This window comes from Argopecten irradians, chromosome 8 (assembly GCF_041381155.1).
Source record: "Argopecten irradians isolate NY chromosome 8, Ai_NY, whole genome shotgun sequence".
NCBI classification, from domain to species: Eukaryota; Metazoa; Mollusca; class Bivalvia; order Pectinida; family Pectinidae; genus Argopecten; species Argopecten irradians.
In genome coordinates, this window is record NC_091141.1 from 27,543,519 (window position 1) to 27,565,869 (window position 22,351).

Here is a 22,351-nt window from a genome sequence, read left to right on the forward strand (position 1 = left end):
GCCGCAAATAGCATAAGCATGAATTACTAAGCAAAACTTTAATGCTTGCAAACTATAAAATGCACATAATTCTAATCAACATACATTGAAAAAAATATTATATCCAGGGCAATAAGATTCTTTGAGCATTATCTTGTTTTTGTATTTCATCTGTGTTTTATTTTTTTTAGGAAATAAATAATCCTATAATAATGTTGTTAAATCAGAAATGTTACTTTCAATAGTGCTGTGATTATTTTTTTCTGTTATATAAACTTGTGAAGTTGTACCCCATCCCTAACACACTAATCAATATTTAATAGCATGATATTGTTAGATCAGCAGATATCCAGATATCCATATAAGCAGATATTAATTACAATTAACATTTTATCCTTGTTACTATTAGTTGCACTCCCCGACAAATGTCCTAATTATTTTCAGATCCCGAGTCTTAATTATCTTCTAAAATTTAACCTTCTATTCACCTAATCTGTTTTTGCATATTACAGAGTTATCTGCTCTTGCGGGTAGGTATTGATTGTGACGTCATGTGTTTGCAAGTCTAACGTCATACTTTTCAGAGAAAATGGCATGAATTCCGCTCACAAAATAATGATGTAACAATAGATACCTACCCGAAAGGGAAGTAACTCTGTAATATGCAAAGACAGAATATGGGTACATGTTATTTTAGAGTACAGAATTATTTTTTAGCATTGTCATCAGCTAAAATATTCGCTAGGCAAAATTACACTTGACTCTTAACTTAATTGTTTTTGCAGCAATATACTGAAATACAAATATTATTACATACAAAAAGAGTGCAATGTGCAATATACCTAGAAACGATATGCATACATACAAGTGAATATGTTATATAATGATATGAAAAACATATTAAACATGTATTAAACTCTCACTAGCCACACACACTCAAACTATATAATGCATAATTATACTACAGCAATTATATGCACAGCAGAAATAGATTAAGGAATATATGAGGTATAGAGAAAATGGAGAGTGGGAGAATGACAGGGAGGGGAGGGGGAAGTGTGTTCTATAATAAGTGGAGGTTATAATTGGATGTGTAACTTGTCTAATGGTCAGGTTAAGCCACATCTAGTACACCAGGGATGTTAAAAATGTCAGCAAAATTGTATTCGTAACAGGAAAATAATATATTAATATCGTCGTTGTTTGAAAATTAATATTTGTTAGTAAATCCAATTTAAAAATTGCCTGTTCCAGTGAGGTTACAGCCAGTCACCAATATCTACTATTGCCACACAGCAGAAACCAGTCAACCCAGAAAGTATACAAACATTAACAGGAATCTAGTATTAAATGCAGGTATAGCTGACAAGCACTATCACACTTCAGCGATCAACAGCAAGCTCATTCTTTGTTACATTTCAGAGACCTAGCTAAATCAATGTTACACATCAGTGATCAACACTTAGTTCTTCGTTGTTATATATCAGTGACCAAGCTCAATCATTATTACACATTAGCGATCAACACCTAGCATTATTGTTACATTACAGTGACCTTGCTCAATCAATCTTACACATCAGTGATCAACACCTAGTTCTTCGTTGTTACACATCAATGATCAACACCTTGCTCAATCATTGCTACACTTCAGTGACCTAGCTCAATGGATGTTACACATGAGTGATCAACACCTAGCACAATCGTTGTTACACTTCAGTGACCAAGCTCAATCATTATTACACGTCGGTGATCAACACCTAGTTCTTCGTTGTTACACATCAGTGATCAACACCTTGATCAATCATTGTTACACATCATCGATCAACATCTAGCATCATTGTTTCATATCAGTGATCAACTCCTAGCACAATCAATGTTACATATCACTGATTCAGCAATCAACACTAAGCACAATCTTTACACATCAGTAACCAATATCTAGATCAATCAACATTACACATCAGTAATCAACACCTAGCATCATTGTTCCAAATCAGTGATAAACTCCTAGCACAATCAACGTTACATATCACTGATTCAGCGATCAACACTAAGCACATTCATTGTTACACATCAGTAATCAACACCTAGCACCAATCAACATTACACATCAGTAATCAACACCTAGCATCAATCAACATTACACATCAGTAATCAACACCTAGCATCAATCAACATTACACATCAGTAATCAACACCTAGCATCAATCAACATTACACATCAGCGATCAACACCTAGCACATTCATTGTTACACATCAGTAATCAACACCTAGCATCAATCAACATTACACATCAGTAATCAACACCTAGCATCAATCAACATTACACATCAGTAATCAACACCTAGCATCAATCAATATTACACATCAGCAATCAACACCTAGCACATTCATTGTTACACATCACGTAATCAACACCTAGCATCAATCAACATTACACATCAGTAATCAACACCTAGCATCAATCAACATTACACATCAGTAATCAACACCTAGCATCAATCAACATTACACATCAGTAATCAACACCTAGCATCAATCAACATTACACATCAGTAATCAACACCTAGCATCAATCAACATTACACATCAGTAATCAACACCTAGCATCAATCAACATTACACATCAGTAATCAACACCTAGCATCAATCAACATTACACATCAGTAATCAACACCTAGCTTCATTGTTCCTTATCAGTGATAAACTCCTAGCACAATCAATGTTACATATCACTGATTCAGCAATCAACACCTAGCATAATCTTTGTTACACTTCAGGTTATAATGATTATAAGCATTTTGTCATACAATGCTATGCTGAAATTTGAATTTGAAGGTACACCTTGTCAAGGGCTATAACTCTGAAAGAAAACAATGTTATACTATTGACTGTGTGTGTAAGTTGTTTCTGATATTGTGTGTCAGGCTTTTTGTTGTAAGGGCCACATGAGAATGAACTGAAGTCTTAAAAGTATAACAGCTTGTCGGGGTGAAAAGGGACATAACTGTTAGGCTTGTGTCTGAAATACTCTATGATAACTTTCTAATGGTCATATGAGGAAAGCATAAAGAGAAAGATGAAATCAAAATAAATAAGAAAAAATGAGCAGAACATTGATAAATGATATACTAATGTAGACATAGAGTATGTATCATTGAGGTACACCTCAATGACCTTTAACCTTCTAAGCAGGACAGAATGGGATTGGGCAGACATGGGTATAACTCTCTATACCCGCCCATGTCATATGGCCAGACTCTAAAATCATGAATAGCAAAGATAGAAGATCTACGATCTTAAACAGAGAAGTGTAGAAGAAAAGGAAGAAAAATACTATATAGATGTCTCCACTCTTGGGAGATTAATTGTAGTTACATGATGATATGGTGACAGAAGCAGTAGCACTGTTTCCTGTTCCTGCGGCGTTGACAGCAAAACAGGTATATGTTCCCGTGTCTGTGACGTCACCATTGATAAGCGTAAGGGATGGGGAGGAAACGGTTGATCCAGAGAAGTTGACACCATCAACTGTGATGGTCTGTACCCCGTTACCAACATCACGCTGCCAGAATACGTTGGTAACAGTCGTTACCGAGGATACAGTACAGCCTAGGGTAATTGTGGTGGATACTTGGGCACCAAAGCTTGTCTGGGCAATGGTTACCGTGGGAACTATATTGAAAAATATGCAAATACATACAAAATCATGAATTTCTTTTTTCACTCCAACTTCGCGTGGAACTTACGTTGCATAAAAGCTACTTAAAAATGTATCTAACAACAGTTGAAGATTTTTTTCAAATAAATTCACTAAAAATAGTGTAATAATCTGATTTGACACAAAAAGTTTCAATTACCCTTGTATAAAAAAATTCAATTATCACATGGTTGTGACTTCAGTTATGGAATGTAGTCACCAATCTTCACATCTTGATGACCATAATGTAGTTTGACTCATTATGATATAGGACCATGCCTTTGTCAGTATCCCTTAATTCTACAGAATAAAAACAAACTCCTGCCCCCCCTCCCCCAACCCTTTACTCATCAATACCTGTACAGAACCTATCTCTGTCCCTTTCGTCCTCAGGAAACCAATCTCAATCCCATTATCATGACAGCAAATCAATATATTACCCGAATCCCCCTCCCTTAATAGAATTACTAATCATTTATTCTTAATCCAACTCCTACTTCCCCAAAAACGCTTTTACAGTTATAAGTCCCTCAGAAATTTGAGCTTAGCATCATTTATTATAACATGGAATATCATATATCGGACAAAATATCCTGATCTAGCTTTTATGTGGAATACCTTATATCTGGCAAAAATTATAATTACCCTGAGCTAGCTATTATGTAGAATACCTTATATCAGGCAAAAATTATAATTACCCTGAGCTAGCTATTATGTAGAATACCTTATATCAGGCAAAAATTATAATTACCCTGAGCTAGCTATTATTATGTAGAAATACCTTATATCAGACAAAAAATTATAATTACCCTGAGCTAGCTATTATGTAGAAATACCTTATATCAGAGCAAAAATATTATATCAAAAAATAGGAAATTTAAGTTCCCCTTAGAGCTAGTATTATGTTTGTGGCCAAATTTGGTTACAATACATCGAACTCTAGGACAATTAGGGCGAATAATAATTTACCTCTGAGCTAACTTTTATGTGTTCCCCTGTGGAATACCTTATATCAGACAAAAAATTATAATTACCTTGAGCCAAAATTTATAACTATAGTTCTGTTCCCCTTCCCTGAAGGAGGTTTGTGGCCAAATACTTGGTTACAACCATGTATCGGACAAGTTAGGATTTATAGGATTGGACCTCTGGATATTTTTATTGGACACAAAAAAAAATATTACTCCATTCTGAGCTAGCTAGTTTGTTGGAATAACTTAGTATCAGTTCAAACCTGAGGCCCAGAGGGTCTGATACGCTCAGGCCTGGTTTTGTAATGCCTAAGAATGTTCATAGCGATGTTAGGTGTTTCTTTTTCCGAATTCCCCTATTGCGGCCCCTCTTTTCTGCTCCAGGGGGGTCAAAGCCAAATTTATACAAATTCTGTTAACCCCAAGGATGTTTCTAGGCCAAATTTGGTATACAATCCATGCAGAACTATTGACTATTAGCGATTTACAGGATTTACCTCTATTTCCCCTATTGGGCCCCGCCCCTCCTGCCCCCGGGGGTCAGAGCCAAAATTTATACAATTTTCTGTTCCCCTTCCCCCAAGGATGTTTCTGGCCAAAATTTGGTTACAATCCATGCAGAACTCTAGGACAAGTAGCGATTTATAGGATTTACCTCTATTTCCCCTATTGGGCCCCGCCCCTCCTGCCCCGGGGGATCAGAGCCAAAATTTTATACAAGTTCTGTTCCCCTTCCCCCAAGGATGTTTGTGGCCAAATTTGGTTACAATCCATGCAGAACTCTAGGACAAGTAGCGATTTATAGGATTTACCTCTATTTCCCCTATTGGGCCCCGCCCCTCCTGCCCCCGGGGGGTCAGAGCCAAAATTTATACAAGTTCTGTTCCCCTTCCCCCAAGGATGTTTGTGGCCAAATTTGGTTACAATCCATGCAGAACTCTAGGACAAGTAGCGATTTATAGGATTATACCTCTATTTCCCCTATTGGGGCCCCCCCTCCTGCCCCCAGGGGTTCAGAGCCAAAATTTATACAAGTTCTGTTTCCCCTTCCCCCAAGGATGTTTGTGGCCAAATTTGGTTACAATCCATGCAGAACTCTAGGACAATGTAGCGATTTATAGGATTTACCTCTATTTCCCCTATTGGGCCCCGCCCCTCCTGCCACCCCGGGGGTCAGAGCCAAAATTTATACAAGTTCTGTTCCCCTTCCCCCAAGGATGTTTGTGGCCAAATTTGGTTACAATCCATGCAGAACTCTAGGACAAGTAGCGATTTATAGGATTTACCTCTATTTCCTTATATTGGGCCCGCCCCTCCTGCCCCGGGGGGTCAGAGCCAAAATTTATACAAGTTCTGTTCCCCTTCCCTAAAGGATGTTTGTGGCCAAATTTGGTTACAATTCATGCAGAACTCTAGGACAAGTAGCGATTTATAGGATTTACCTCTATTTTCCCTATTGGGCCCCGCCCCTCCTGCCCCGGGGGGTCAGAGCCAAATTTTATACAAGTTCTATTCCCCTTCCCCAAGGATGTTTCTGGCCAAATTTGGTTACAATTCATGCAGAACTCTAGGACAAGTAGCGATTTATAGGATTAACTCTATTTCCCCTATTGGGCCCCGCCCCTCACTGCCCCCGGGGGGGTCAGAGCCAAAATTTATACAAGTTCTGTTCCCCTCCCCCAAGGATGTTTCTGGCCAAATTTGGTTACAATCCATGCAGAACTCTATGACTAAGTAGCGATTTAAAAAATGTTGACGGACGGACGGACGGACGGACGAAGACGGACGGACGAAGACGGACGACGGACAACGGACAATTAAGCTCAGCAGGTGAGCTAAAAATTAATTTTAGCTTTTAAGTGGAATATCTTATATCAGACAAAATAACACTTACCCTGTGCTAGCACTCCCGGTAAAACAATGGCTGCCAGCAGGAGGACAGGTGTAACTCTGCCCATCTTGGGTGTTTCGTTGGCTGGAATCTGATCTACGTGGTTGAATTGTTCGAAATATTGCCGAAATGTGTGACCTCAGAAGTGAGGTTTTAGATCCTACAGGGGGATGACCATACACTGGCGGAGTCCTACGCTGCACCTAAAACAGACAACATACAGGCCAATCAGTATGCTGTTTTACTTAGACAATAGATTGTTTCGTATATTACATATCCCTGCAATGTTTCTTGTTATAGGCTAAAATAAGAACATCTGAAGCTAGAGAAATATTTATGAATACACAGTACAACCTTTTCGTAGCAACCACCTCTGTATAAAGACCACCTCTGTATGAAGACCTTGTCTTAGAACTTGTATATGTGTATAAATAAAAGCCATGTGGTTATAAAGACTGTTTTCATCTGTCCCTCAGGTGGTCACTATAGACAGGTTTGACTGTAGAGTATATTGTCATTAAAGATGACACAAGGAACAAAATAAAATGTGTTTTTTTTTATATTGGAAAATAGTCTTTATACAGAGGTGGTCTGTATACAGAGGTAGTCCTTAAACAGATATGGTCTTTATACAGAGGTGGTCTTTATAAAAAGGTAGTCCCTGGTTGTAGGTTGTGCTGTATCTGCATTATATGTAACCTTTTTGCATCTAACTAATGGGAGTTAAACCTTGGATCAAAGGTGATACATCCCACCAATAAAAACTAGCTTGCAATGTAGACTAACTAGTTTTCTTATGATAACGATTCGATACAGTGGGGTTGTACAGATATTCTATATAATCCATATTAAGTAAATATCAAAATTAGTATAGCCTAAATACAGTTAACTGCAGGGAAGATCAATCAAGCTTGAATATTTGTACAGGACAATTAAGTTCTCTACATTACACACTTTCAGTATTGAAATCCAAACAATGCCTCCTTCTAAAATCTCCAGCTGGTGTGTTTTATACAAACAACTTGGACTTGAAAATGTCTGTCACTGTGAAATCAATATCTTACTCCAATATCTTGTATAAAATATGTCCATATTTCTGACATGAAATCATATAACAGTGAAACCTGCCTTAGCAATCTATTTTTTTTTTTTTAGTTAAACGTCCTATTAACAGCCGTGGTCATGTAAGGACGTGCCAGGTTTGTTGGTGGAGGAAAGCTGGAGTACCTAGAGAAAAACCACAGACCAGCGGTCAGTACCTGGCAACTGCCCCACATGGGATTTGAACTCACGACCCAGAAGTAGAGGGCTTGTGATAATAAGTAGAGACATCTTAACCACTTGGGCACTGTGGCCCGCTTAGGAATCACCTCTGTATTAAGACCACCTGCTTAAGAAGAATATTTTAAGGGTCCGAAGAGGATATTTATAACACAATGTTAACTGCGCAGAACCACTATAAAAATGAGACAGCTTTTCGTTTCTTTATTAAATTGTCACCTGGACGGTCTAATAGACAGATTTGACTCTATACAAAACTGGATATTTATTGTGTGGGTTACGTAAGATTATATGCGTTTGATTGTCTGTAATTTTGCTATTGAATTATGCTATTCAAACAAGCTTACAAAACAAATCTAACTATAGAATTACAGGTACCGGTTGATCACAAAGCAAACATTTGGAATAGAGAAGAGACTTCCTTGATCTATATATATATATATATATGTATATACGTCGTTGGATTTAGATTACACTTATATGATCACGAAGACGAAAAGCACAAGAAAGGAATTCAGATTGTTTTAAAAGTTTTATAAACATTTGCACAAGTGACCTCTCAGGGGATGATTTTCATATTTACCTGCAGTTAACCTGCCTTAATTAGCAACAACCTCTGTATAAAGACCACCTGCTTACTAAGACCACTTGTTTATGGTCCCAAATGACTCGAGTGTAATTGTCTCATTCACCCCTAAAATTCCACGATAGATCGGTCTAGTCTTTGATTCAGATGAGTCTAAATGTGTCTTCATAGGTGAATGAGTTAAGACCATTTTGCTATTATGATCATTCTTTGTCACTTTAGTTAGTCTGTATAAACAGACTTCATTTGGTAATAAATTATGCAATGAAAATCTATAGTCACATGTAAACCGACAAAGAAAGTGTTGATAAAAATACTCAATCGTTGTGTGTAAACGCACAAATATGAAATGTATTGATTTTATTGTTTTTTCCCTTATGAATTTTCAATATGTTTACATCATAAGTACATCATGAACACAGCATGGATGAATCATGCTGTAATTTTTTCCAATATATTATTCTTACTAGCAATAGTATAATTGCAGCATATGATGTAATGAAGCATGACAGTATGATATATTGCAGCATATGCTGCATTATGCTTTAAAGCCTGCAGTACAGTTTCAGCAAATAGTTCAAAATGCAGTAACGCTGCAAAATTGGTAAGAGATGTTTCCTAACTTGGTATATAATGACATCACAACTGTTGTCAACTTTAGATGTCATCAACTTTGACAACTTTACAGCGTTAAATAAATATCCATTCCACCTGTCGTTAAAACTTCTGTAAAAGTAGAACGGCCTCTGAGGAAAAGAAAATCTGCATATTTGCCTAGATACACATGCAGCTTGCATTAGGATTTTCTGTTTAATTTTAAAATAACCTTGCTCATAATAACATTTCTTTTTAATTGGAAATGCCTTATGGAAATTTAAACAAAATTAACTGATTCATTCATAATCTCACACCATAATACAATCAAATTAAATCTTTATCTTCTGAGAAAAACAGTTGCCTCATCTGTATGTCTCATTTATAGTTAAAGTTTGTTGTTTAGATTATAATTATAAATGTCTTATTAACAGCCTGGATCATTTAAGGATGATGTCTCTTGCATGTGGTGCATTGTGTGTGTGAAGTACATGCATGTTTTGGGAGACTGTAGTCTGTTTTGGGAGACTGCAGTCTGTTTTGGGAGACTGTAGTATGTTTTGGGAGACTGCAGTATGTTTTGGGAGACTGCAGTCTGTTTTGGGAGACTGCAGTATGTTTTGGGAGACTGCAGTCTGTTTTGGGAGACTGTAGTATGTTGTTTTGGGAGACTGCAGTCTGTTTTGGGAGACTGCAGTATGTTTTGGGAGACTGCAGTATGTTTTGGGAGACTGCAGTCTGTTTTGGGAGACTGCAGTATGTTTTGGGAGACTGCAGTATGTTTTGGGAGACTGTAGTATGTTGTTTTGGGAGACTGCAGTCTGTTTTGGGAGACTGCAGTATGTTTTGGGAGACTGCAGTATGTTTTGGGAGACTGCAGTCTGTTTTGGGAGACTGCAGTATGTTTTGGGAGACTGCAGTATGTTTTGGGAGACTGCAGTATGTTTTGGGAGACTGCAGTATGTTTTGGGAGACTGCAGTATGTTTTAGGAGACTGCAGTATGTTTTGGGAGACCGCAGCATGTTAGTGTTGTAAATCCTTTGTAGATACCATCATTCTATGTTTTGAGTGTATTGTATATTTATGAAACAATAATGGCATATTGTTTGTGGTCTCCTTTAGATCAATGTTGTTTCTACTTTCATAAAAATTCATTTTTGAGATACAGACATTCTTCTTGGATAAACATGAACAATCTTTTGAAACATTCAATGACCAAGAAATGTCTGTTAAATATAAATGCCCTGACCTCATATTAAAACAGAACTGGATACAGGAGAGATATGGCTAACACTATATGCCCCCCCTCCCATTTCATCCTCTTGCTCCTCTTTCTAACCCCCATTTCACCCCCTTCCCAAACCCCTCCCTACATTTCATATCAGATGTATAAAAGTAAAAGTCTTCAATGACAGTTTTTTGTCACCATTTCTTCCTTGAATATTCAATTATATGAAGAGAATTGGTAACAGCATTCAAGATTGGACAAGAAAAGTTAAATGATAATGAGTAAGAGAGGTCAAACATTGTCCACACCCCTTCTTTTAGTTTGTTTTACTATAGGGTAGAGCACACAAGTATGGTATTCTAGTCTCTCAGGTGAGAAAGCCTTGACGTGGTCAATACTCTGTCAACAGATCGAGTACAAAAGATTCTATACCCAGTATGTACTTAGCCTAAATATACATTGCTTGAAAAATGTGATTCACCACCGTCAAAACTTAAAAATTTCAATAGTTCTAATTCAGAAACTCGTAATTACCACCTCTGGTCTGACTAATTGTAGCCAGAATCGGGCTGATATTTAATAATGGTTGAAGGTTAACAAGGGACTTTAAAAAAGTTATTAATATATCAAAGGATGTGAAATGACAACCTACACCTTATACAAACACTAAAACTGGTTCATCTTATTGGTCAATCATTGATATATATATAGGACATTAAATGAGTGTGCAAAACTGTGAACTTCATACAAGATTTTAAGAAACATGTCAGAAAAGGATTCATTTTCTTGGTCTAGGTGATCAAAAATTAAAAATTCTGGACATTTCAAATAATCAATATTAATATGTTGCAAAAATTCAGTTTTGCTACCATTTTGTCATCATGTCCTTGAATCCTGATATCATTGTTTAACAACGTCAAATCATGTCGCAATTGATTTTCAGCTAATCAAAATGGCTCCAGGTTTCATAAGACTTAAAGTGGCAAATATATAACATGGCAAAGTTATTGCATATCAGGCGGTTCAAGTAATGACTAAATATTCAATTTTGCTCAATTCTCTTCCATTTGGGTTTGAAACAAGTTATTTTTCAATACAAATTATACGAAGAAATATTTTCATTATCTCATGTCAGACTTATGCATGATTATGCAATCAAAGGGTACTCTTAACCAATTTCTTTAAAAACCTCTGAATTGAAATCCTCAAGTAGAATCAAAATGTTCACCAAATTTTAAAACGGCTACTTTAGCATATAATGATTTTTGAAATATTTTACTGCTATAACATCTTGGAAAACAAAAATGAATATCCAGTAAGTTATATAAAGCCTGCCTCAGTACCCACCTCTATATAAAGACCATCTGTTTCATAAGACCACAATTTGACCTGTGTGTATTAACCACTTGGTTATAAAATCATTTTTTTCTTTTTTTTTTTTTGCCTGGTGGTATTATATAACTGTAAATCAGTGAAACAATAAAATAATTGTAGAAAGTTGTTATGCATAAAACATGATATTAAGTTTCCACAAAAACTTGTGTAATTACAGTATGCTTCAGGGATCCTTGGAAGCTATAGCTTTTAATAGAATGTCGAAAAAATATCAATGCATGGTTCTTTTGAACTACAAAAAAACTTAAATCAACTGTACATATAAATGGATACTTCACTCATACCTAGATGCTCATTCAGAAATCTTAATAATCAAAGATGAAACTACCTTGAATTAAAAATCTAAAAACAAATATTAGAAAAGTGGAAAAAAAATTGTCAAAAATGAAAAAAAAAAAAACCCAAATAATTAAAATTGAGAACAGGACTAATAAGTTGTAATGAAAAATGGAAAAATCTGCAAAATTGCTGCAGAAACCTACCTGCTAGGAGCTGTTTAATGGAGAGCAGGTTCCTGTCCGACAGGTAGTGTCACAGTCAGAGTAAACCCTCACCCAGTGCTACGGTGTCTCACTATAATCTATTTTAAAACCATTACCACTATTCCATAGAGAGCTTAACTCATTTCCATGAATGTTGTCGAACCAGTATTCCCACCTACTACGCCCACTTGTGCTACTAACAGTCAATGGACAGGATTGTTCAATTCCAAAGTAAACATAACCTGTTTCACACAGCATACAGATCGAAAAACGCAAACCAGTTCAATATAGTAGCACCATGTACTACCAGTGTTGGGTTACATCCATTCAACACTGTGGTGAGAATTAGGAATTATCGTGACTAGATTATCAACTTTTCACATTGTTGAGAATTCAATGGTTAACATTGCAAGGAATTTTGCATCACTTTCTGAAAATATGCCAAAAAGGTTGAAGAATTTCTTGCATTTCTGTAACCAACATTTCAAAAAGGGGTAATTTATCACTCTGTATCTAAGATATAAAGCTTCAAAATGGAGACAATTGTTCTGTTCAAGTCTGCATGTCTACTTAATTGTGGATGCTTCCAAACCTGCCTAATGAATGTCATCTAATTACAAACCTGTCTAATGAAGGACACCTGCTTACAAACCTGTCTAATGAAGGTCACCTGCTTACAAACCTGTCTAATGAAGGTCACCTGCTTACAAACCTGTCTAATGAAGGACACCTGCTTACAAACCTGTCTAATGAAGGACACCTGCTTACAAACTTGCCTAATGAAGGACACCTGCTTACAAACTTGCCTAATGAAGGACACCTGCTTACAAAACCGCCTAATGAAGGACACCTACTTACAAACCTGTCTAATAAAGGACACCTACTTACAAAACCGCCTAATGAAGGACACCTAATTACAAACCTGTCTAATGAAGGACACCTGCTTACAAACCTGTCTAATGAAGGACACCTGCTTACAAAACTGCCTAATGAAGGACACCTGCTTACAAACCTGTCTAATGAAGGACACCTGCTTACAAACCTGTCTAATGAAGGACACCTGCTTACAAACTTGCCTAATGAAGGACACCTGCTTACAAACTTGCCTAATGAAGGACACCTGCTTACAAACCTGTCTAATGAAGGACACCTGCTTACAAACCTTGCCTAATGAAGGACACCCTGCTTACAAAACCGCCTAATGAAAGGTCACCTGCTTACAAACCTGCCTAATGAAGGACACCTGCTTACAAACCTGCCTAATGAAGGACACCTGCTTACAAACATGCCTAATGAAGGACACCTGCTTACAAAACTTGCCTAATGAAGGACACCTGCTTACAAACTTGCCTAATGAAGGACACCTGCTTACAAACTGCCTAATGAAGGACACCTGCTTACAAACTTGCCTAATGAAGGACACCTGCTTACAAACCTGCCTAATGAAGGACACCTGCTTACAAAACTTGCCTAATGAAGGACACCTGCTTACAAAACCTGCCTAATGAAGGACACCTGCTTACAAACTTGCCTAATGAAGGTCACCTGCTTACAAACCTGCCTAATGAAGGACACCTGCTTATAAACCTGCCTAATGAACGCACACCTGCTTACAAACCTGCCTAATGAAGGACACCTGCTTACAAACCTGCCTAATGAAGGACACCTGCTTACAAACCTGCCTAATGAAGGTCACCTGCTTACCTGCCTAATGAAGGACACCTGCTTACAAACCTGCCTAATGAAGGACACCTGCTTACAAACCTGTCTAATGAAGGACACCTGCTTACAAACCTGTCTAATGAAGGTCACCTGCTTACAAACCTGCCTAATGAAGGACACCTGCTTACAAACCTGCCTAATGAAGGTCACCTGCTTACAAACTTGCCTAATGAAGGACACCTGCTTACAAACCTGTCTAATGAAGGACACCTGCTTACAAACCTGCCTAATGAAGGTCACCTGCTTACAAACTTGCCTAATGAAAGATCACCTGCTTACAAACCTGCCTAATGAAGGACACCTGCTTACAAACCTGCCTAATGAAGGTCACCTGCTTACAAACCTGTCTAATGAAGGACACCTGCTTACAAACCTGTCTAATGAAGGACACCTGCTTACAAACCTGTCTAATGAAGGTCACCTGCTTACAAACCTGTCTAATGAAGGACACCTGCTTACAAACCTGTCTAATGAAGGTCACCTGCTTACAAACCTGTCTAATGAAGGACATCTGCTTACAAACCTGCTTAATGAAGATCATCTGCTTACAAACCTGCCTAATGAAGAACACCTGCTTACAAACCTGCTTAATGAAGGACACCTGCTAACAAACTTCCCTAATGAAGGACACCTGCTAACAAACCTGTCTGATGACGGACACCTGCTTACAAACCTGCCTAATGAAGGACACCTGCTTACAAACCTGCCTAATGAAGGACACCTGCTTACAAACTTGCCTAATGAAGGACACCTGTTTACAAACCTGCCTAATGAAGGACACCTGCTTACAAACCTGCCTAATGAAGGACACCTGCTTACAAACCTGCCTAATGAAGGACACCTGCTTACAAACCTGCCTAATGAAGGACACCTGCTTACAAACCTGCCTAATGAAGGACACCTGCTTACAAACTTGCCTAATGAAGGACACCTGCTTACAAACCTGCCTAATGAAGGACACCTGCTTACAAACTGCCTAATGAAGGTCACCTGCTTACAAACTTGCCTAATGAAGGTCACCTGCTTACAAACCTGCCTAATGAAGGACACCTGCTTACAAACCTGCCTAATGAAGGACACCTGCTTACAAACCTGCCTAATGAAGGACACCTGCTTACAAACTTGCCTAATGAAGGACACCTGCTTACAAACTTGCCTAATGAAGGACACCTGCTTACAAACCTGTCTAATGAAGGACACCTGCTTACAAACCTGCCTAATGAAGGACACCTGCTTACAAACCTGTCTAATGAAGGACACCTGCTTACAAACTTGTCTAATGAAGGACACCTGTTTACAAACTGCCTAATGAAGGACACCTGCTTACAAACCTGCCTAATGAAGGACACCTGCTTACAAACCTGCCTAATGAAGGACACCTGCTTACAAACTTGCCTAATGAAGGACACCTGCTTACAAACTGCCTAATGAAGGACACCTGCTTACAAACCTGCCTAATGAAGGACACCTGCTTACAAACCTGCCTAATGAAGGACACCTGCTTACAAACCTGCCTAATGAAGGACACCTGCTTACAAACTTGCCTAATGAAGGACACCTGCTTACAAACTTGTCTAATGAAGGACACCTGCTTACAAACTGCCTAATGAAGGACACCTGCTTACAAACTTGTCTAATGAAGGACACCTGCTTACAAACTGCCTAATGAAGGACACCTGCTTACAAACCTGCCTAATGAAGGACACCTGCTTACAAACTTGTCTAATGAAGATCATCTGCTTACAAACCTGCTTAATGAAGATCATCTGCTTACAAACCTTCCCTAATGAAGGACACCTGCTTACAAACTTGTCTAATGAAGGACACCTGCTTACAAACTTGCCTAATGAAGGACACCTGCTTACAAACTTGCCTAATGAAGGACACCTGCTTACAAACCTGCCTAATGAAGGACACCTGCTTACAAACTTGCCTAATGAAGGACACCTGCTTACAAACTTGCCTAATGAAGGACACCTGCTTACAAACCTGCCTAATGAACAACACCTGCTTACAAACCTGCCTAATGAAGGACACCTGCTTACAAACTTGCCTAATGAAGGACACCTGCTTACAAACTTGCCTAATGAAGGACACCTGCTTACAAACTTGCCTAATGAAGGACACCTGCTTACAAACTTGTCTAATGAAGGACACCTGCTTACAAACCTGCCTAATGAAGGACACCTGCTTACAAACTTGCCTAATGAAGGACACCTGCTTACAAACCTGCCTAATGAAGGACACCTGCTTACAAACCTGCCTAATGAAGGACACCTGCTTACAAACTTGCCTAATGAAGGACACCTGCTTACAAACTTGCCTAATGAAGGACACCTGCTTACAAACTTGCCTAATGAAGGACACCTGCTTACAAACTTGCCTAATGAAGGACACCTGCTTACAAACTTGCCTAATGAAGGACACCTGCTTACAAACCTGTCTAATGAAGGACACCTGCTTACAAACCTGTCTAATGAAGGACACCTGCTTACAAACCTGTCTAATGAAGGACACCTGCTTACAAACTTCCTAATGAAGGACACCTGCTTACAAACCTGCCTAATGAAGGACACCTGCTTACAAACTTGCCTAATGAAGGACACCTGCTTACAAACCTGTCTAATGAAGGACACCTGCTTACAAACCTGTCTAATGAAGGACACCTGCTTACAAACTTGCCTAATGAAGGACACCTGCTTACAAACCTGCCTAATGAAGGACACCTGCTTACAAACCTGTCTAATGAAGGACACCTGCTTACAAACCTGTCTAATGAAGGACACCTGCTTACAAACTTGTCTAATGAAGGACACCTGCTTACAAACCTGCCTAATGAAGGACACCTGCTTACAAACCTGCCTAATGAAGGACACCTGCTTACAAACCTGCCTAATGAAGGACACCTGCTTACAAACTTGCCTAATGAAGGACACCTGCTTACAAACCTGTCTAATGAAGGACACCTGCTTACAAAACTTGCCTAATGAAGGACACCTGCTTACAAACCTGCCTAATGAAGGACACCTGCTTACAAACCTGCCTAATGAAGGACACCTGACACCTGCTTAGAAAACCTGCCTAATGAAGGACACCTGCTTACAAACCTGTCTAATGAAGGACACCTGCTTACAAACTGCCTAATGAAGGACACCTGCTTACAAATCTGCCTAATGAAGGTCACCTGCTTACAAACCTGTCTAATGAAGGACACCTGCTTACAAACCTGCCTAATGAAGGACACCTGTTTACAAACATGCCTAATGAAGGACACCTGCTTACAAACCTGCCTAATGAAGGACACCTGCTTACAAACCTGTCTAATGAAGGACACCTGCTTACAAACCTGCCTAATGAAGGTCACCTGCTTACAAACCTGCCTAATGAAGGACACCTGCTTACAAACTTGCCTAATGAAGGACACCTGCTTACAAACCTGTCTAATGAAGGACACCTGCTTACAAACCTGCCTAATGAAGGACACCTGCTTACAAACCTGCCTAATGAAGGACACCTGCTTACAAACTTGCCTAATGAAGGACACCTGCTTACAAACCTGCCTAATGAAGGACACCTGCTTACAAACTTGCCTAATGAAGGACACCTGCTTACAAACCTGCCTAATGAAGGACACCTGCTTACAAACTTGCCTAATGAAGGACACCTGCTTACAAACCTGCCTAATGAAGGACACCTGCTTACAAACCTGCCTAATGAAGGACACCTGCTTACAAACCTGCCTAATGAAGGACACCTGCTTACAAACCTGCCTAATGAAGGACACCTGCTTACAAACCTGTCTAATGAAGGACACCTGCTTACAAACTTGCCTAATGAAGGACACCTGCTTACAAACTTGCCTAATGAAGGACACCTGCTTACAAACCTGCCTAATGAAGGACACCTGCTTACAAACTGCCTAATGAAGGACACCTGCTTACAAACCTGCCTAATGAAGGACACCTGCTTACAAACCTGCCTAATGAAGGACACCTGCTTACAAACCTGCCTAATGAAGGACACCTGCTTACAAACCTGCCTAATGAAGGACACCTGCTTACAAACCTTGCCTAATGAAGGACACCTGCTTACAAACCTGCCTAATGAAGGACACCTGCTTACAAACCTGCCTAATGAAGGACACCTGCTTACAAACCTGTCTAATGAAGGACACCTGCTTACAAACCTGCCTAATGAAGGACACCTGCTTACAAACCTGTCTAATGAAGGACACCTGCTTACAAACTTGCCTAATGAAGGACACCTGCTTACAAACCTGCCTAATGAAGGACACCTGCTTACAAACTGCCTAATGAAGGACACCTGCTTACAAACTGCCTAATGAAGGACACCTGCTTACAAACTGCCTAATGAAGGACACCTGCTTACAAACCTGCCTAATGAAGGACACCTGCTTACAAACCTGCCTAATGAAGGTCACCTGCTTACAAACCTGCCTAATGAAGGTCACCTGCTTACAAACTTGCCTAATGAAGGACACCTGCTTACAAACCTGTCTAATGAAGGACACCTGCTTTACAAACCTGCCTAATGAAGGTCACCTGCTTACAAACTTGCCTAATGAAGGTCACCTGCTTACAAACCTGCCTAATGAAGGTCACCTGCTTACAAACCTGTCTAATGAAGGACACCTGCTTACAAAGTTGCTAACAGTCCTGCCTAATGAAGGACACCTGCTTACAAACCTGCCTAATGAAGGACACCTGCTTACAAACCTGCCTAATGAAGGACACCTGCTTACAAACCTGCCTAATGAAGGACACCTGCTTACAAACCTGCCTAATGAAGGTCACCTGCTTACAAACCTGCCTAATGAAGGTCACCTGCTTACAAACTTGCCTAATGAAGGACACCTGCTTACAAACCTGCCTAATGAAGGACACCTGCTTACAAACCTGCCTAATGAAGGTCACCTGCTTACAAACCTGCCTAATGAAGGTCACCTGCTTACAAACTTGCCTAATGAAGGTCACCTGCTTACAAACCTGCCTAATGAAGGACACCTGCTTACAAACCTGTCTAATGAAGGACACCTGCTTACAAACTTGCCTAATGAAGGTCACCTGCTTACAAACCTGCCTAATGAAGGACACCTGCTTACAAACCTGCCTAATGAAGGACACCTGCTTACAAACTGCCTAATGAAGGTCATCTGCCTAATGAAGGACACCTGCTTACAAACTTGCCTAATGAAGGACACCTGCTTACAAACTGCCTAATGAAGGACACCTGCTTACAAACTTGCCTAATGAAGGACACCTGCTTACAAACCTGCCTAATGAAGGACACCTGCTTACAAACCTGCCTAATGAAGGTCACCTGCTTACAAACTTCCCTAATGAAGGACACCTGCTTACAAACTTGCCTAATGAAGGACACCTGCTTACAAACCTGTCTAATGAAGGGCACCTGCTTACAAACTGCCTAATGAAGGTCACCTGCTTACAAACCTGCCTAATGAAGGACACCTGCTTACAAACCTGTCTAATGAAGGACACCTGCTTACAAACTTGCCTAATGAAGGACACCTGCTTACAAACTTGCCTAATGAAGGACACCTGCTTACAAACTTGCCTAATGAAGGACACCTGCTTACAAAACTGCCTAATGAAGGACACCTGCTTACAAACTGCCTAATGAAGGACACCTGCTTACAAACCTGCCTAATGAAGGACACCTGCTTACAAACCTGCCTAATGAAGGTCACCTGCTTACAAACTTGCCTAATGAAGGACACCTGCTTACAAACTTGCCTAATGAAGGACACCTGCTTACAAACCTGCCTAATGAAGGTCACCTGCTTACAAACCTGCCTAATGAAGGTCACCTGCTTACAAATATGCCTAATGAAGGTCACCTGCTTACAAACTTCCCTAATGAAGGACACCTGCTTACAAACTTGCCTAATGAAGGACACCTGCTTACAAACATGCCTAATGAAGGACACCTGCTTACAAAACTTGCCTAATGAAGGACACCTGCTTACAAAACTTGCCTAATGAAGGACACCTGCTTACAAACCTGTCTAATGAAGGACACCTGCTTACAAACTTGCCTAATGAAGGACACCTGCTTACAAACTGCCTAATGAAGGACACCTGCTTACAAACCTGCCTAATGAAGGACACCTGTTTACAAACCTGCCTAATGAAGGACATCTGCTTACAAACCTGCCTAATGAAGGACACCTGCTTACAAACTTGCCTAATGAAGGACACCTGCTTACAAACTGCCTAATGAAGGACACCTGCTTACAAACTTGCCTAATGAAGGACACCTGCTTACAAACCTGCCTAATGAAGGACACCTGCTTACAAACCTGCTTAATGAAGGACACCTGCTTACAAACTTGCCTAATGAAGGACACCTGCTTACAAACCTGCCTAATGAAGGACACCTGCTTACAAACCTGCCTAATGAAGGACACCTGCTTACAAACTGCCTAATGAAGGACACCTGCTTACAAACTTGCCTAATGAAGGACACCTGTTTACAAACCTGCCTAATGAAGGACACCTGTTTACAAACCTGCCTAATGAAGGACACCTGCTTACAAACTTGCCTAATGAAGGACACCTGCTTACAAACTTGCCTAATGAAGGACACCTGCTTACAAACTTGCCTAATGAAGGACACCTGTTTACAAACCTGTCTAATGAAGGACACCTGCTTACAAACCTGTCTAATGAAGGACACCTGTTTACAAACCTGTCTAATGAAGGACACCTGCTTACAAACCTGCCTAATGAAGGACACCTGCTTACAAACCTGTCTAATGAAGGACACCTGCTTTACAAACCTGCTTAATGAATGGACACCTGCTTACAAACCTGCCTAATGAAGGACACCTGCTTACAAACCTGTCTAATGAAGGACACCTGCTTACAAACCTGCCTAATGAAGGACACCTGTTTACAAACCTGCCTAATGAAGGGCACCTGCCTACAAACTGCCTAATGAAGGACACCTGCTTACAAACCTGCCTAATGAAGGACACCTGCTTACAAACCTGCCTAATGAAGGACACCTGCTTACAAACTTGCCTAATGAAGGACACCTGCTTACAAACCTGTCTAATGAAGGACACCTGCTTACAAACCTGCCTAATGAAGGACACCTGCTTACAAACCTGCCTAATGAAGGACACCTGCTTACAAACCTGCCTAATGAAGGACACCTGCTTACAAACCTGCCTAATGAAGGACACCTGCTTTACAAACTTGCCTAATGAAGGACACCTGCTTACAAACCTGTCTAATGAAGGACACCTGCTTACAAACCTGCCTAATGAAGGACACCTGCTTACAAACTTGCCTAATGAAGGACACCTGTTTACAAACCTGTCTAATGAAGGACACTTGCTTACAAACTTGCCTAATGAAGGACACCTGCTTACAAACCTGTCTAATGAAGGACACCTGCTTACAAACCTGCCTAATGAAGGACACCTGCTTACAAACTGTCTAATGAAGGACACCTGTTTACAAACCTGCCTAATGAAGGACACCTGCTTACAAACCTGCCTAATGAAGGACACCTGCTTACAAACCTGTCTAATGAAGGACACCTGCTTACAAACCTGCCTAATGAAGGACACCTGCTTACAAACTGTCTAATGAAGGACACCTGCTTACAAACCTGTCTAATGAAGGACACCTGCTTACAAACCTGCCTAATGAAGGACACCTGCTTACAAACCTGTCTAATGAAGGACACCTGCTTACAAACCTGTCTAATGAAGGACACCTGCTTACAAACCTGCCTAATGAAGGACACCTGCTTACAAACCTGCCTAATGAAGGACACCTGCTTACAAACCTGTCTAATGAAGGACACCTGCTTACAAACCTGCCTAATGAAGGACACCTGCTTACAAACCTGCCTAATGAAGGACACCTGCTTACAAACCTGTCTAATGAAGGACACCTGCTTACAAACCTGTCTAATGAAGGACACCTGCTTACAAACCTGCCTAATGAAGGCTCAAATCTATGAGGACACCTGCTTACAAACCTGCCTAATGAAGGACACCTGCTTACAAACCTGTCTAATGAAGGACACCTGCTAACAAACCTGCCTAATGAAGGACACCTGCTTACAAACCTGCCTAATGAAGGACACCTGCTTACAAACCTGCCTAATGAAGGACACCTGCTTACAAACCTGCCTAATGAAGGACACCTGCTTACAAACCTGCCTAATGAAGGACACCTGCTTACAAACCTGCCTAATGAAGGACACCTGCTTACAAACCTGCCTAATGAAGGACACCTGCTTTAAAAACCTGCCTAATGAAGGACACCTGCTTACAAACTTGTCTAATGAAGGACACCTGCTTACAAACCTGCCTAATGAAGGACACCTGCTTACAAAACCTGCCTAATGAAGGACACCTGCTTACAAACCTGCCTAATGAAGGACACCTGCTTACAAACCTGTCTAATGAAGGACACCTGCTTACAAACTGTCTAATGAAGGACACCTGCTTACAAACCTGCC

At 39.9% G+C, this 22,351-nt stretch overlaps 1 protein-coding gene across 12 annotated transcripts in view; it reads right to left on the reverse strand.

Moving 5' to 3' along the window:
* The window catches only part of LOC138330023 (hemicentin-1-like), a 76,187-nt gene extending 63,886 nt beyond the window's left edge, over positions 1 to 12,301 (reverse strand). For 7 of the 12 annotated variants that reach the window (XM_069277377.1, XM_069277372.1, XM_069277373.1 and 4 more), the window contains exons 1-3: positions 12,110 to 12,299; positions 6,546 to 6,745; positions 3,359 to 3,655 (exon numbers count right to left, since the gene is read on the reverse strand). In XM_069277377.1, the coding sequence (XP_069133478.1) occupies positions 3,359 to 3,655; positions 6,546 to 6,609 (361 nt within the window). In that variant the 5' untranslated portion in view covers positions 6,610 to 6,745; positions 12,110 to 12,299. Of the gene's footprint in view, positions 1 to 3,358; positions 3,656 to 6,545; positions 6,746 to 12,109 lie in introns of all 12 variants that reach the window. The other 5 variants (XM_069277370.1, XM_069277369.1, XM_069277379.1 and 2 more) reach the window with 3 other exon arrangements.
* Positions 12,302 to 22,351: the final 10,050 nt, after the last annotated feature.